This window comes from Centroberyx affinis, unplaced genomic scaffold, assembly GCF_046629955.1.
Source record: "Centroberyx affinis isolate AG114_WGS23_722 - 3 ecotype Tasmania unplaced genomic scaffold, CSIRO-AGI_Caff_v1 ptg004204l_1, whole genome shotgun sequence".
Lineage (NCBI taxonomy): Eukaryota > Metazoa > Chordata > Actinopteri > Beryciformes > Berycidae > Centroberyx > Centroberyx affinis.
Window position 1 is genome coordinate 957,451 of NW_027281952.1, and position 17,550 is coordinate 975,000.

The following is a 17,550-nucleotide window of genomic DNA, read 5'->3' on the forward strand; positions in this document are numbered from 1 at the left end:
TATTAGGCTATGTACAGAAGCTCATCATGCTTACTCACCATGAGTGGAATCCAATACTGTAAATAGAACTGAAACTTCACTCTGACAGACTGCACAGCTGGAAACGTCAAGGTTGATACCCCTCAACAGCATCCGGATGTATGGGATGTATGGAAACACTTCGCTTCCGTGTGGTAAGGACCCTCCCTACTACACAAGCACTATAGGCATTGTGGTGGACTGGGTGATCTTCTTCGTTGGACTACCTTCAGTCTGCCTGGCCGGCTACGCCCTCCTCTCCCTACTCAAGAAGGACCAAGCAGCTCCCATCTTTGCCATAAACTTACTCCTGTCAGACCTCCTCCAGATCAGCATCACCATCGTCTTTATCATCAACAGGTTCTTTGATGACGCCTTCCAACCCTTCGTCACAGTCCGCTGCCTCACGCGGCTGTTCGTCCGCACGGGCCTGTGCGCCAGCTTGGGTTTCATGGTGCTGATCTCAGTGGAGAGGTATTTACTGGTGGGATGCCCGTTGTGGTATCACGTGAAGAACAATGCCAAGTTCCCCACCCTGATCTCCATTTGTCTTTGGACTCTCTCACTGACCTACGCCACTCTGGATTACGTCTTCTTGATCAACAGGTTGTCCTTGTTGCTGTTCTCGGCCATCTGCCTCCTCCCTGCCCCGTTTCTCGCAGGTTTCTTCGCTGCCACGTGGAAGGCCCTCCACGAGAGTACGGCCATGAGGCAGGAAGCGAGGAACAGGAGGAGAGTTCTTGGGGCTCTGAGTCTGGTTTTGGGGATATACATAGTTCTGTTCCTCCCCTTCAGTTTCAGGAACCTCTACTACTCTCTAAAAGGTGATACAGACGCAGAGGACTCAGTCAGGGATTTGTCGTCTGTTTTGACCAGTGCGCTGGTCTACCTGAGCCCCCTGACGGACCCTTTCATCTATATCTTCATGAGGAGGGACATAAAGGACACAGTGGAAGCATTCCCCTGCTGTAGGAGGCTGCTGAAGCTCATGGAGTGCCAGGGCGAGCTAACAGAAAGTACCCAGGGAGAGACTGCTTTAAATAACATGTAGACTACAGAATATAATGTGAGAGCGCAACTGAAACAGAGTTTTTCATTAGAGTTCTGTTTTGTTGTTTAGTTTTGTTCTTTAGTTGTTTAGTTGTTGAGTAATCTGTTTCTCACATGCTGCCCTGAACTGCTTTGGATTGTTTAACTTCTTATCCCATAAACCGAGGCTGCAGTCAAGACCTTTCTTTTAAAGTCACAATGAAACCGCATCTGATGTATTTCCTGCTGAAACAGGATGTTGGGGTGGGACATAGCACAAGGAAGGACCATTCAAAAGTATAAATCAATGGATATCAGTTAGGGAGAGAAAAGCAGTTTTATTTGGTGGGAGGGGAGGAGGGGCAGGACTGTTTAAAAATCTGTGATGGTTTTATTGATTGGAATTTTTATGTTGCCTCCTGGTCATAAATTAAGTCACCACTAAAGATTTTCTGTTTTCCTGGAAGTAAAAATAATGAGATTTTGATTTTAATGAAAGGTGCATTATTAGTAAAATACATTATTACTATTACTATTACTATTATTATTAGTGGTAGCAGTCGTCATAGTAGTCATAGTCATAGTATGGTCATAGTAGTGGTAGTAGACATAGTATCACAGAGTTTTAAAGCACACATTAAAAACATATGAGCAATTTGAAACTTTACAGCTAGAATTGCTTCATGTAGGTATTCATTCATGTAAGTATAAATACCAAAACCGAGGCAAACAATTAATTTATTTATACCTGATAATTTCTGAAAGGAATAAAAAATGCTGATGCAAAAATAATTGGCTCAACCTTATTCCAATGTGCCTCTAATTTTTGGCCCTTGAGAGACACCTAGTGGCTTTATGGTTATATAACATAAATTATGACACTATGGCACTCACAGTGTGGGCCAAGAGACTGTGCACATGGTTATGAGACGGCATGACAACGCTTGCACCGGATCGTGGTGACCAAGTCATGCTGTTCAAGTCATATATCAGACTCCTTTCTAGTACAGTGAGCACCTGGACACAGTTTATAAGTACCAATAAATGATCCACAGATGCTCAAACCACCATAGTGTCAAATTAAAAACCTTTCTTAGCAACTCTGTTAAACTGAGAAGGATTAAAATGGTTACCGAATAGATTATTAAAGGGCACTACCACACACTTTAGGAATTCTGAACAATTTAGCACACAAACAGCTCTCTTAAAGCAAGAGACTAGAGAAACAAGGCCGTACTCTGTGGTGTCTGAGCAACGTACCTGGAGCTGCTCTACTGAATTGTTTGTTCGGTGAATAGGAGACATTGGTAACTATTAGAACATTTGTCTGACCTTAAACTATTCCCAGTCCATGAAAGCTTTTACATTTGCTGTTCGAAACACCTGGTGTCTGGTAGCTCTTTCCTGGCAAAAATTCTCTGCCACACAGAAAGTGATGCGTTTAATGTTTCTGGCAGCAGCAACAGCAGTTTGTGTGGAATAAATAGAAGAAGAACTGGGTAGTTAGCATGAGCAGCAATAGCAGAAACCTACAGAAACTCAAACTTCATCAACAGAAAACTGTAAACATGCATATATGTTCTACATCAAGTGAAGTGTAGCCTTATTCCAAAAAATATATATTCTGGGTGCTGGGACAATCTTGTGATTCATTCCTGGAGCAGGGTCAAATGTGGGACTAACTTTTCTCTTGTTACAGTAGATAGTAGCAGATCAGACAACCCATCATACCAGAGAACTATCATGAGCTGAAAAAAATGGTGTGCTCCTTTAAGCTTCAAATTGCTGTAGGCCCTCTACAGACCCTGCACATAATATATCACCAAGTGTCACAGCACAATCTGAAAAAAGCAAATTCATCTGAAGTGTTTGTGTGATTATAATTGTCGCTATAACCATTTACATATACAATTTGAACCACTTGAACCGTTAAATGGTCGTTCATTAGCAGCTGACAAACCACAAGTGTTTCTCGAGGTCATATCACTTGGTCCTTCCATATAAAAAGAGGAACCACAGCCTCACACAGCTTCATGGGGCTGTAAAGGCATGTGGAGACATGATTAGCTTCAGTATTGGGATTAATTTTCAGTGACTTTTGGCCAGCTGTTGTCTCCAGCTGACCTAAAGAAGTTGCAGGGTGAAGAAGTATCTGTCTTTGGAAACACGTTGGACTTTGGCAGCTTGAGATAAAACCCTACTCACACTGCTGAATCTCCATACAAAGCAACTGTCATGAGGGCCCACCAGTCATGAAGACCCATTTGGTTCTGAGATAGTGGGGCCATGCCTTCAAAAAGTAGTTTTATATCGGCTGTAGCACCAAGCAGTTCCCTGTAGATTAAGAGCCAAAGAACCACTGTTTGGTAGTGTTAAGCACCGCCCCTATAACCTACTGTGAAAACAAGGCTATAGCCTATTTTGACAAGCGCCTCTTTGTCTGTGTAGGCCCAGTAGAGGCTGTAACGTGAAATGTGAAACGAACGCATATCTATTGAGAAATCAATGGTAGAGTGCCAAACCCATTCAATCAGTCTATTTCATCTTGTTATCGTTTGAACAGCTCTGTGGATAACACAGGAGACAAGCAGTAAACATATCTGGATTGAATCAAGCCAAGTGGGAACGTTATTTTATACCAGCGGGGGGATCCATAACGATCCGCACCTGTGCATAGCCTAAATCACATATTCAATCCTGCATTTGAAGTGTCTGGGCCTGCAGTCCAAGCTATGTGAGATGCACACAGAGAGCCAATGTGGAGGTAGTCGTGGTCACCGTTTCCCCGAGGACCGTCTGGCGGCGAGTGCCATTAATTATAAGAGACAGGGAGACAGACAGCTAGCCGGCCAGACAGACAGACAGACAGTACCGCAGAGAGCGCAGACAGGCCGGACAGGAGCAGGCCGTCCCCGACAAATACAAAGAAGGGAGGGAGAGGACGGCCGAGAAAAATTCAAGCCTCCGTTCGGTATAGCGAACACGGGGCTATCTTCACCTCCCCCCGCTTTTCCCCCGCCAGTGGACTAAAAGCAAATTACATTCATGCATTATAACCCTTTATTTAGCTATAAGAGAAAAAGACACGATTCGCGACGGAGATAAATAATTGAAAAAATGCGGCGGTCCGACTGCGCATCCTTGGGAGTGAATCGGGAAATGCTGCGCCAATGTCCCGGCTGAGAGACGGAGCCTCTTGCCCAACATAAGCCTCTCTTTTTTTTTCTCCTGTCATTTCACAAAAACGCTGCCAAAAAAAACCATCGTTCCAAACATGGTAAGTTATTTTTGTGTTGTATTTTGAAGGGGCTATGCCGACGACGACCGATGGGGGTGAAATAGACATCCGGGACTATATTTTTGAGAAGTCATAATATTTTATGAATCATAACTTGTTATGATGTGGGGAGCGCGCAGGCGTGCAACAGGTCGCCGTACAGTAGCGGGGACGCGCAACTTATCGCCGTTTTTTTGCGCTTGTTCCCAAACATTACTGTGAAATGTCCGGTCATCGTATAGAGGCGATCTTATTGGCAAGATGGCACGAAAAATACGACTGCTTTGTTGGCACAATGGAGATCTAATGAAAAGCAATCTTATTGTCTATTTTTTGTCTATTTAACAACTATTAGAGTTATCTTTTCTTTCTTTTTGACAGTGCTGGCATTATAGGTTACGTAATGACGCTAATGGTTTACTATATTTTTAAAAGCCTCTTATGTCGAACGGTATGCACATACTGTAGCGTATAAGGCCACATTATTAACAAGTAAATCGAGGGAATCACTGCTTGGTGTTTATATTGGCCTACAGTAGAAATGACAGGGGGGCAGTGTAAAAACTGTTCGGTCTAATTAATAGAAAATTTGACCGAACAGTCTAACTAACGTATGTTAAATGAATATCCACAGTCCAACAAAAGAAGACATTTGAATCTTTTAAGTAATTCGTGGTAAAAAAAAAAAAATCATTGCATGATTGCAGAACTGCATTGTAATAGACTAGAAGGCCTAACACTTTATATCGAGCCTTGGGTGCATTTTATTATTTTTGTTAAATCTTAGGAGACAGAGAAGGAAGGGGGGGGGGGGGGGGGGGGGGGGTCACAGGGCCGAAGTGAAAAATAATTTTTCTCCTCACTCTGGCTGTGTCTTTCTTTCACTACTTCTCTCCACGTGGTAAGCAGTCGGGATGAGGGTGAAAAGGGAGCATTGTGCCTCTAGTCAGTGGCCTTATGTGTTGGAGAGGCTCTGAGAGGGTGATGTGCACTCAGCTGTGCGCCCTCAACGCCATTGTTGCAAATTCCTCTTCATTTCAGCCGCCCTGTTTACTGAGCTCACACAGGAGCCTATTTAGACGCGGTGTGAGCCTCTAGAGCATCACTGATGAATCAACCCCCCCTCCCCAAACCCCCCGCAAACTAGACACCTTTTCAGACCCGGGGGATAAGGTGACCTGTGGCCTATGTGACACTGGGATGTGAGGAGGAATGTCAGAAAAAAATGATCCATAACTCGATATAACTGAGTTGGCGGTGGCGTTTTGCGCCCACCTGTGCGCACATCTTTCCTCTTACGCACACACACACACACACACACGTAGAGAGGGGAAGGGGAGGGAGGGGAGGAAGCACTGATTGCAAATGTGAGTTTTTATAGACTCATATTACCAATCGCAGGCCCAGGCTAGAGCTATTATGTGATGAACTTAAGCGTCAATGTATGAGGGTTTACTAAAGAGAGGCAGTGGAGGGACTCTTGGCTCAAAAGAAGGGGTGTTCACTCGCCATTTGAATGCAAAGTAGTGGATGAACAAGTGGGCTGTGTGTGTGTGTGTGTGTGTGTGTGTGTGTGTGTGTGTGTGTGTGTGTGTGTGTGGAAGAGAAGAGAGAAGAGAAGAGGAGGGCCAACGGTGAGTTTTGAGAAAAGGGGGGACTTGTTGAGAGAAACTGTCACACATGCCTCTTTGGCACTTTAGTCTTCAACAAGTTGTTCTCTTTCTTCCTCTGCACCACGATGCCACCAATGTGGACCTGCTTTATTAAGACTCACCGGCCCGGCGCATCCAATGTCACACTTTTGTGAAAAATAAAAGACTTCAGCATTTTTTCTTTTCTTTTCTTTTTTTTTTTGCTCCAAGTAGTAATTTAGATACCTACTTTTTTCAGTGCGCAGGGAGACAGAGTAAAAGTTGTGTGTTGGCCAATGCGCCCCTGCGTCGGTCCCGTCCTGCAGAAGCATGTCCCGTCGGAAACAGAAACGACCCCAGCAGCTTATGAGCCCGACCCTCGCTGCCTCTCGGATACTTGAGCATGGTGAGAAATAGACTACATTTCAAAAGCATACTGATTAGTGGGATTCACATCGGATGGGCAGTTCGACTCGCAGTTTTGACCCTAATGAAAAATCACTGTACTATATTCCTACAGGGGCTTATAGTGTGTCTGTGGTAGTCAATAGTGAGTTTATAGTGACTTTTATTGCTGTATATTCTATAGTATCCCTATAAGGACTGTGCTGTTGTGATATTTGTATTGTATCCTCTTAAAATGTATTGCAGGATGACTAGCCTAGTTCTTTTTCTTAAGGGAAAAAGCAGTTTTCAACTTTGTACAGCAATTTGTAATGGGCTTATAAAGTTGCTGACGATATAACTATCTATTAAGAAGTAGCCTGAAACACTTATTTCCAAAACGTTTCTTATGAGAATTATTGAACTGTTCCATCAGTTCAATTCCCACTGCAGATGTGCATTTGCATGACACATTTTCACTCCAAGAAAAAAACAAGGTTTGTTGGAATTACTGGAGGCCTGCAGAGTCTTTAATTTGTTCTTACTGGTTGCAGTCATTAGCTGCTTTCCACACAATGTAAACCCCAAGTGTCCTCTCTCCTCCTTACTGCCAGGTTCAAAGACACAGACCACCCAGAATAGGGGGATAGAAATCCACAGAGGAATAAACCCACAGAGGACAAAAAAAACAGTATAATCAATTAAAAAGGTGTTACTAAAGGCAAGATACGAGTATTTGACTTGCTAGAAGCCAAGGGATGAGCATGAGAAGGTCAAGGAAAGGAAAACTTGGTGAGGCACTGTATAAGGTGTTGTAACTGCAATAGCATTAGACCCCATTGTCCCCTTTGGGCTTTGTTGCTGGGCACTGAAGCATGAACATACCCATGAAGGAGTGTGTGTGTGTCTGTGTGTGTGTGTTTTAGTGTGTGTGTGTGTGTGCTTGTGTCTGTCCATCTGCGACTCCAGTTACAGGGATAGGGGGGCACATTGTGTCATAAATGTAGCTTTCAAGCAAACTGCAGTGTGTGTGTGTGTGTGTGTGTGTGTTTGTGTGTGTGTGTGCCTGCGTGCATGAGCAACCATGTACATACATATGTGTTAGCCTTTGTGAGCGCGTGTTTGTTCATTTACACATATACTGTGCGCGCATGTGTTTTATGCGTGTGTGCTTTCACCTTTGTCCATGTGCGCTTTTCAGGGCTAAGTTAGCTTGTTGACGGTCTGTGAGTCATCATGTCTGTCTGCTGGGCTGTTTGTTTTCTTTGCGCGCCACCTCTCTTCCTCTGCCTGCCCCTAAACCATACCAGGAATGCGACCCCAGCGTGCTTAAGGTCAAGTCTGCCAGCCAATCAGGGGCCCAGTACAGTGTCCAGTACCCAACCAGGACCTGACCTCTAGCACCCCATTGGGTTACTGGGGGGAAGGGCTCTCGAGGAGATGAAAGACAGATTGAATGGAGGGAGGAAGAAAGGGAAAGAGGGAAGAGGGAGGGATGGAGGAGTGTCTAAGTGTGTGTATCTGGCTTTTTTTTTTATGAGAGGGGGGTCTGAGGTAAAGTCCATTGTCTTGTGTTGCCCTGGAAACAAGGTAGGCTCCTCTCCTGGTGAGCGGTGTAGTCTTGCAGACCAGTGGCATTCTGTGTGTGTGTGTGCGTGTGTGTGTGTGTGTGTGTGTGTGTTCAAGCATGTGTGCCTGCATGCATGACGTGTGTGTGTGGTAGTGGTGGTGGGGAGGCTGCAGTAGACGAGGATAGAAAGGACAAAGAGGAAAAGAAAGCAGTGTGCATGATGAGGTAGCGGAAGTTAAAGCAAGAGAGAGTAAAAGTCAGTTGTTGGATACCTCAACTCTTCAGGGCCCCAGTGATCAAGGTGCCACCTATTAGCAACATTTTCTTCTCACCACTGGCTTTTGTTTGTTCTTTTTTTTAATGTGCTTTAAAATGTGGATCATCACTCACAATCAATCGTTCATGTGATCTCTGTTCATCATGTACGTGGCCTGCATTACTGGAAAGCTACCTTGTAAATGTGAGGTTAAGGCTCACATTCAGACTGATATTTTTAAAATATATTTTTTTGAATCCCATGTAGAAGAGATTGTGAACCTGTAACACCTTTGTGTCGCTTTTCACAAAATCACATTTTGATTTTTTTTTCTCTCCCTTTCCCTAGATGGCCAATTGGCAGTGAAGTCACTCTCCTGTCCATTTATCACGGATTCTCCCTCGTCCTCTCCATCCTCCTCTCCTCAGAGCTCCCAGCTGCCCCTGGCTCTCCGTCCCTCTTTCAAGGGCTCTCAGACCCCTTCTCTACCCACCGAGGGTCCACCACTCTCTTGCTGGCCCAGCCAGCCCTCCCCCTGCCACCAACGTACCCTCAAAGCCGCCCACTCCCCCATCTCCCCTGACTTTCCTCACTCCTCTCTCTCCTCCCAAACTCACCATCCACTTGCCCTTCACCTCTCTGACTGCAATCCCACATCTTCTGCAAGTGGTCTCATCCACATCCCCCGCAGCGCCCACATGGCCTCTCCCAAGTTGGGGGTGTCGGCCACCACCACCACCTCTTCCTCCTCCTCATCTTCCTCCGCCTCCCTGTGCCCCCCACCCCACCCTGGAAGCCCCAGCCCTGTGCCGGAGGGCCCCCCAAGCCCTGTTACTCCCACCCCCAGCCCAGGAGTGACTTCTGCCTCAGCTGCCCCCTCTAGGGCGCAGCTGAGCATTGCCCTGATCCTGGAGGAGCTGCGGGTGCTGCAGCAAAGGCAGATCCACCAGATGCAGATAACCGAGGAGATCTGTAGACAGGTGCTCCGCCTGGGTGGGGCCTCCTACACCATAGACTCGCCCTCCCAGCATCTCCTCCCTCCCCTGCCTCAACTCTGCCTGGAGGGCAGCGAAAGGGCCTCCAGCCCAACACCCCAGGCCACAGCTACTCAGCCCCCCACCTCTGTGGCCCCTCTCCTGGCATGTTTCTCCTCCCTTCTCCCCTCTCAGACAACCCCCAAGCCCTCTAAGCCCAGCCACCCCTTGTCTCAAATCCTGCAGCCTCACAAGCCCCAGATGGAAGGGGCAGGAGGGGCTACAGGGGCTCATGGTTTCCCGAGGGTCAGTTCTCACTCCTCAGCCCCCTCCACCTCTTCCTCCGTCTCATCTGCCATCTCCAGCATGGCTTCCTCCAACTACCCGCTAGCCCTCTCTTTGGCCCTGCCTAACCGCTATCTCCATGAGAAATCTCCAAATACCACTTCAGCTAGTGGGCACAGTGGCCTGTCCTTCCTAACCCCATCCCTCCCCACGTCCGTATCTATTGTCCCACCCTCCCAGCATGCTCTACAATCTGCTTCTGGAGGAGGAGTTTCAGTAGGTTCTTCTTCTGCATCCAGCTCCGCCAACTCTGCCCGTCTGCAGCATGCCTGCCGCTTTTGTGGGAAGATGTTCAGCAGTGACTCTGCGCTGCAGATACATCTACGCTCGCACACAGGGGAACGACCCTACCAGTGTCCGGTGTGCCTCAGCCGCTTCACCACGCGAGGGAACCTCAAGGTGCACTTCCTACGCCACCGTGAGCAAAATCCAGAGCTTTCACTTTCCCTCCTGCCACCGTCTTTGTTTGGGGTAGGGTTAGGGGCCACTGGGGGGTCAGATCTGGGACCGTCCATCAGTAGTAGCAGCAGTACTAGTGGTATGAATATGATTCAAAAGAGGCGTAAACGCAGGCCTGAGGATGAACCATACGGAGATAATTTAGAGGCCAGTGGTGCCAGTGGTAGCTTGTCTCTGGGGGCCTCAGGAGGACCTACCCCTTCTACTCTGCCCCTGCCCCCCAGTGTGGACCTGGCTTTAATTTCCCACTCCCTCCTGCAGCTCAATAGGGCTGCAGCTGCAGCCGCTGCAGCCTCCATTGCCTCCGCATCATCCCACTCATCCTCCTCTTCTTTAGCCTCCTCCTCCTCTCTGGCTTCCTCGCTCCTCTCCAACCCCTCCTTGTCTTCCTCTTCCACCATCACAGGGTTATTCAAGGGAGCCAAGCAGCAGCACTTTGATGAGAACACCCCCCCCCATGCCCCCATGCTTCCTCCCGCAGCCTACTCCCAGCTAGCCCACCTGCCTAAGCTCCTCTTCCCATCTGCCTCCACCTCCTCTTCTTCCTCTTCCTCTTCCTCACACTCATCCCTCCACCACCATCCAGCCTTGGGCCTGCTGCACCCCCCAGGTCCCTCTACAGGCTCCCACCACCTTGCTTCTTCCACCCACTCTCAGCTCTCTTTCCCCTTCTCCACCTTTCCTAAAGTCCCAGGTCCACCCACCTCCACCCCGTGCTCCCTGCCCTCCTCCACCCCTACGTCTGACACCTCCAAGCTGCAGAGGCTGGTGGAGAAGCTAGAAAAGGAGCCTCCCCGCTCCTCTTCTCCATGGGCCTCTTCCTCCGCTTCCACCGCCATGGTTGAGATGTTAGCTAGCAGTACAACTACCTCTTCAGCAGGTTCAGTCAGCAGTGGCTTCACAAACGCCAGCACTTCTACCACCTATGTCATGGCCTCCCGACCATCCTCTTCTGCCAACACCTCTGTTTCAAACTTCACCCGTGAGATGATTGCTGCCCTGGGAATGAGTGCTAATGGAGCGAGTGCCCTGGCAGGGGGCATGCTACCATCACTGAGCATCATGGGTGCAGCTAGTAACCTGACAACCAACCAGTGTGGGGTGTGTCTACGGGTGCTGAGCTGTCCCAGGGCACTGCGTCTGCACCAGGCTACCCACCTTGGAGAACGCCCTTTCCCCTGTAAGCTGTGTGGACGATCCTTCTCTACCAAAGGCAGCCTGCGGTCACATCTGGCCACCCATCGTGCCCGACCGCCCAACGCACGCGTCCAGAACTCTTGCCCCCTGTGCCAGCGTAAGTTCACCAATGCCCTGGTGCTCCAGCACCATATCCGTATGCACCTGGGTGGGCAGCTTCCCCCTGATGGCACAGAGGACTCTCTACCTGAGATGCCAGCTGACTCTAATGCCAAACCCCTGTCACAGCCTCAATCCCAGCCCGCTGACCCACCCACTGCCTCAAGTAAAACACCTCCTCTAGCTGCAGCCAGCCAATCCAAGAGCCCAGCACCAAGCACACAATTTCAAACTGCAACAGTGGGCTCTGTCCCTGATGCCAGTGGGACATCAGCAGAGTGCACCAAAAATCCCAGCAAGTCCAGGTCCTCCAGCCCAGACCTGATCCCTCCATCTGACCTCAGCCCAGACCCTTTCTTGAATCCCACCACACAAACCCCACCTCTAGGCAGTGTGGACCCGCCTGTCCTGTGTGTCAGTGCCCCCTCCCCAGCCACCCAGCTGGAAGATGAAGCTTTCCCGCTTGACGAAGACAAACAAGTCAAGGAACTAGCCACAGCCGATGTGCATCTCCCCTCGCCTACTTCCTCCACTGTTACCAAAACCACAATGTCATCTAATGTTATGATAATGGACAGTCCAGAGGGTGAAGCCTCTACCTCCTTTGATGCCTTCCTCCCTGGCTCCAGATCAAACCTGGAGGACTTACTAAGCACACCCACCCGTGGTGCCCCCTTTGCTCACTCCTGTTCCAGCACCATCTCCTCCTCTACCCCCGTCCTGAGTCAAGAAACCCCTAACACTCATGCAGCGTCAACCATCGAATCTGAGCTCTCCCCAATGCTCCAATCTCCCGAACCTATGGGAGAAGACAAAGTCCAGTCCCCTCCACCAGTAACACCAAAGCAAGACCAAGCAACTGTGCCTGACGAGGACCCTCAAATGATGTCCACTTCGGACACTGCAGACACTAGCGGTGCTGAAGTAAGGATTGCATCACAGAGAGCTGCCTCTTTTGTAAGGGAGACGCGTCAGAGCCTTCATTTTTGCTCTTATGGGAGAGAAGACAGGGTGGAAAGTGGTAAGATTAGTGGATCGGCTGCAAGTGAACAGCTGGACGCTTCAGTCCCCATAAACCTCGCCCCAACGCTCCCTCCTCCGATGTCTCGTCCCGAGAAGAAGACTTACTGCTGTGCTGAGTGTGGAAAAGAGTATGCCAGCCGCAGTGGACTGAAGGTGAGGACAATGAAATTTGTGTGGTGTTTAAATAATTGCCAACAGAGTATGGATGTGTTGTGATTGTTGAAGTATATTTGTGGTACAAAGCTTTGCTTAGTTTTGCTTTGTAACTGTATTTTACAGTGTTCTTGGATACCTTTTAAAGTTATTCTAACTATGATCATGATTATGATTACACATGAAATTCTTTTAATTATCATGTTCTACAGGGGCACATGAAGCACCATGGTGTGGTTACCAAGCCAACACGTCCACCAGCCCGGAGCAGTCGTTCCTCCTCTGACCGACTTCCTGCTTCCACACCTACAACTTCCTCTAATGTTCCTGCCACCAGGAGCTCAGTGGGCTTCTGGAACCAGTACCAAGCTTTCCTCAACACCAGTACCGAACCAACTGATGACCCCGGCCAGGGCGCAGCCACTGGCAGCCAAGGAGAAAATGTGGAGATCCCCCAGTTGGCAAATTCACCTGTCAGATCTCAGATGGACCCGCCTACTGGGAGGGTCCCTGAGGCAACAATGGAAGAGTCTGATGAAGGGTCGAAACTCGACTCAATGTGATTGGCTGGATGATGTTCTGGTGTTTTCAATCAATGTTTACCTTTTGGTGAAACTGTATGGACCTTTGCATAGTATTGCTTCCTAAATACATTTCGAGTAGCCTGTCAGTTTGGTAGTCAGAGTAATTTGTTTGTTTGTGAAAGTTGTGAGCCAACCAGCTTGGTCTTGTTGTGTTTTTGTTTTTTTTAAGGAAAAGATGTAGTAAGAAAAAAGATGAGAATAATCATGAAGTAATGAGAGTCCAGTTATTGCTGGATTTGTAGAAAAGTAAGACTACCTTTCTCTGGCTGAGTTTGTTAATAGGTTGATGCAAATTCTAACAAAAATGTATGTTGGGATATGAGGAAAGAGTATCCCTGTAGTATCAATGTTTCATACCAGACCTGGGTCAAATCATTCTTAGTGTTTATCTGAATTTACCAGGCCCAGATGGGTAAGGTTTACCACATTGAAACAAATCAGATTTACAGTCATCTAACTAAAATCACAGAAAAGTATACTAAAAGATACTTTTCAAATACTTTGCTGTGATTATCTAAACATTCGGGAATGCATTTTATTCTCCTATGGTGCAAATCTCATCTATTTGGCACCAAATGAGGCCCAAGCAAACCATAAAAAACTTTGCAAATGCTATTCGACCCAGGTCTGTTTCATAAATAAACAATTCTTTCCTTCAAATGTTAAAGAGGAAATTGATATGAGTGAGGTAAGCCAGTGAAATAAACGCTGAGCCAGGGCAAACAAGGCCAAGGAATTGGACGTATTTCTGTGGAGAATATTGAGTCTCTTGTCCCCCATCTTGTTGTTCAGATAATCTACTCATGTCATCGTGGTTTACTTTTCAATATATCTTCCAGTCAACACAGAAGCACAGAGGCAGTGTTTGTGAGCCCAATGAAGGCAGGGTCTTTTCTGTGACCTTTGCCCTTTAGCTTTGTGAATAATATGATTGTTGTTTGGTCCAAAAGTAATGTCTGTAACACACTATCACTCACTAATTATTTTTGTTCATGTCGTATCTTTGTATATGAAAAAAAAGAACCAGAAGTCTATGTCTGTTTGTTGTAAGCTGTACTTTCGGTATCCCCAAATGTTATAATAGAGGGGTGAAGATACATATTAAAAAACAATTTCGAAAAAAAAAAATCTTGCTTAGCCTAGTTTGTGAGGATTGCCACACAACAAAACATGTGACTGGTGTACCGGACTTACTATTTTCTAGAACTATGGTATGTGTGTGTGCTCGTCAGTGTGAAATGATGTGTGTATGTGTGTGTGTGTGTGTGTGTGTGTCCATCCATAACTGCCACGATCTCTCACATGCAGGTGTCACTAATCCCTGCTCTCTCCCGACACAATTAAAGCCCCCCGCTCTCTTCTGTGTCGGTCCCGTCAACCAAGAGGATGAGGGGAGGGGAAGAGGCCAGCTGTCCCACTCGCACCCTAATCTCCTCAGCCGTGACAACCACAGCAACTGAGCTCTGCGTGTGTGCATGCATGTGTGTGTTTTGTGTGTGTAATGTATGGATGAAAGGGCAACAGAGGAAATGTGTGTTTTGCGTTAATGTGTTTTGTGTGTATTTATCTGTATGTGTGAGTATCTATGTGTATTCTTTGTGCAAGCCCAAAAGACAGTGTTATCACATTCACTTAGGTCTGCAAAACTGTGTGTGTGTGTGTGTGTGTGTGTGTGTGTGTACACGCACATGCATGTATCTCTAGCTGCTCATACTGTTTTCAATGAGGGAGAGCAGGTATCCATTCAGGGGAAATTAAATGTTTGTAAAAAAGAGGGTAAGGACAAATGTAAAAAATAGATGTGTGACAGTTAAAGGGGTCAAATTATGGAATCATTGTAATAATGAACTAAAAGAATGTAGTAATATGTGTAAGTTTAAGAAGATGTTCAAAAACAGTACATTTGAAAAATACAAAAGCTGTGACCAACACTGAGAAATGAATGACAATTATGAACTGTCTTTGTTTTGTTTATCTGTTTCTGTATTATGATGTTGTGCTTCTTTAGTAAATTTACTTATCTATATATTTATTTTTATAATTTCTTTTTTTTGTTTTTTTTTGTTTCACAGCTATTTTGGGTAGAGGGTACGCGTACAGTTTTATGATGTGTTTCTCTAGCAAATTTATTTATTTATATATTTATTTTTATAATTTCTTTTTTTGTTTGTTTTGTTTCACAGCTATTTTGGGTAGAGCAAGGATAATGTTTTGTTAAGTATTAAGGGTAGGCACAATAAGCTTAGGCTTCAGCCTACACCTTTTTTTTTCCGGTCAGACAATATAATGTTAATATAATAATATAATGTTTATTTTGTTTTATTATTGATGCTTTAGTATTATTTGTATGTATTGTATTGTATTGTATAAAATTGACCAGAAAAAAAAAAAAACTAAACTAAACTAAAACTAATACTAGGAAGCATCAGGTAGCCAACAGCCATTCCATGTGATGTGAATCTCTTTATCTAGCCGCCATTACCACCAACGGATGAGCGCTGCCACATGCATGTCAATTACCACACTAAGTCAATAGGCACTGTGTGCTGTACAGCAGGTGGCAGTCTACCGGTTTTGACCAAGCACCTTTGACATAATGTATTGTATTGGAGAGGTGGAAGATTTTGAGTAATATCAACTTATCTGAAAAAAAACATAAAATCATCTTTCCTTTCTTCCCTCTACTTCAAAGGCCTATATGATTTTCTGCTTGTGAGGAAGATGGAAACTAACAGAAGAACATGCGAGTGAACACATTTACAGAATGGAACCAAACCAACCAACATCTTTAGGGATTAGAGTTTTTCCACTTACAGTAAACGGAAACCAATATGCAAGGCAAAATAATCCATGGCCAGTAAACATCCTCTGACATGTTAAGCAGAAATGTATGTGCCGTGTGTGACCTCTAGAGGGCGCAATTCTCCTGATTTACTGTAACAAAGAAATCTGATTTTAATCTGAATCACTTAAAGAGATAAGTAGAATTAATTTCTGAAATGTGTTTATAGTAAAAAGAAATATTATATTGTAAGGACAGCAAATAATAAACCTATTATGGGTTATCCATGGTTACTACAGTTGGGTCTATATGAAAACTTCAATGTAAAAAGTGTAAACAGGACATGATTACACATCTGTTAAAGGCCTAATTCAGCCTACGTAAACATTATATTAACGTTATATGTCAATGATTCATTCACACTTAACGAACATGTCCTAATTAGGTAAATGATGTGTAATGTGTGTGACACCATATTTCTCATATGCTGAGGGTATTAAAGAAAATAAGTATGGAGAGAGCTTAAGTTAATAAAAACTACAGATAGATAGATAGATAGATAGATAGATAGATAGATAGATAGATAGATAGATAATATTCCTATATCGACTTATAGTTTGTTTGGGATTCTCAATAGTGACTTTAGTGACATAAAGTGACATTTTTAACCTATAGTTGCATCTTTTAAAGTTTTGCTGATGTATATAATATCTAGTATCCTTTGTACAATACCCTTCTAGGGTTATTATTTTGCATTGTCTTTACAGTGCTGGACTATTAGACTACAATAATCACCTTTATTGCCTCGAAATAATAACAACAGCCTCATGCAATTGGGGGAGCTTGACGACAAGGCATTTCATCACTGCCAGAGGGTAACAGGCAGCCGTGCCAAGTCCAGCGCCAAGGTCACCAAGTTGATTCCAGCCCTCCATGTCGAAGGGACGGGCTAATGCAGAAGGGGGAGGTTTTTACAACCCTGTATTTTCCAGCGAAGGCCTCCCTCCGGGGAATATCAAACTACCACGTCTGCAGCGGGGCGAGAGAGGAGAGCAGAGCGGGACCAAAACAAGCCGACGGACGGAGAGGAAAGGGGAAGACAGCGGGGAGAAGAGACAGCCTGTCAGACAACAGAGGCTGGCTCGCGACAACAAAAGTCGGTGGCAACATCTGGAGCGAAGAGTAGAGCTGCAAAGTCTGGACACACAAAAAAAAAAACGCGTACCACTCCAGAGAACACTTGTTAAAGTTCCTCCTCGATGAATGCGCGATAATTTAGTTAAAAAATCGTCGAAACAAGGAAAGAATGCACAGGTTGGACGAACGCCAGCCGTCGTTTAGCTAGCTCCAGTTGTAAAGCGCAGAGAGGCACAGCTGTAACTTCTGGAGAGGCTTTTTCCCGCTCCGTGCCAAGTACATTATCCTTTGCTCCCGGGGAATTCATCTTTTTTTTCACAGATAATGTTTTGACACATAGCAAAGACAAGAGTGCGTTAAGTGTTACAAGGGGAACTGCCCGTTTTTTGTTTTTTCTTTGGTGTTTTTTTTTTGGAGAGTCAAGGGATGGCACCTGGGCTGAAAGCGCTTGTCCGACTGCTGCTGCTGGCGCTGGCGTGGGAGCTGAGCGCACAGGGAGCGACGCGAGAGATAAAGGCAGAGGTGAGAAATAAAGACAGAGGTGAGGAATAAAATCAGAGGTGAGGAATAAAGACAGAGGTGAGGAATAAAATCAGAGGTGAGAAATAAAGTCAGGGGTGAGGAATAAAGAC

General features: G+C 45.8%; 3 protein-coding genes across 4 annotated transcripts in view; all 3 read left to right on the forward strand.

The window, feature by feature from the left end:
- The first annotated feature begins 136 nt into the window (after positions 1-136).
- Positions 137-1,069, forward strand: LOC139664230 (proteinase-activated receptor 2-like). The gene has a single exon (XM_071542980.1). The coding sequence runs from the start codon at positions 137-139 to the stop codon at positions 1,067-1,069; it is 933 nt and encodes a 310-aa protein (XP_071399081.1).
- A 7,794-nt stretch (positions 1,070-8,863) lies between these two features.
- sall2 (spalt-like transcription factor 2) lies at positions 8,864-12,978 on the forward strand. The gene is made up of 2 exons (XM_071542981.1): positions 8,864-12,415; positions 12,628-12,978. The coding sequence occupies exons 1-2, from the start codon at positions 8,864-8,866 to the stop codon at positions 12,976-12,978; spliced, it is 3,903 nt and encodes a 1,300-aa protein (XP_071399082.1).
- A 3,847-nt stretch (positions 12,979-16,825) lies between these two features.
- Positions 16,826-17,550, forward strand: part of mmp14b (matrix metallopeptidase 14b (membrane-inserted)) — a 14,495-nt gene continuing 13,770 nt past the window's right edge. For both annotated transcript variants that reach the window (XM_071542897.1, XM_071542898.1), the window contains exon 1: positions 16,826-17,440. In XM_071542897.1, the coding sequence (XP_071398998.1) occupies positions 17,345-17,440 (96 nt within the window). In that variant the 5' untranslated portion in view covers positions 16,826-17,344. The remainder of the gene's footprint in view (positions 17,441-17,550) is intronic.

Bases quoted from the DNA above. Each gene is read 5' to 3' on its own strand.
- sall2 (XM_071542981.1), top strand. From the start codon at position 8,864: ATGGCCTCTCCCAAGTTGGGGGTGTCGGCCACCACCACCACCTCTTCC. The intron at 12,416-12,627 runs GTGAGGACAATG...CATGTTCTACAG, and splicing joins CCAGCCGCAGTGGACTGAAG to GGGCACATGAAGCACCATGG.
- LOC139664230 (XM_071542980.1), top strand. From the start codon at position 137: ATGTATGGGATGTATGGAAACACTTCGCTTCCGTGTGGTAAGGACCCT.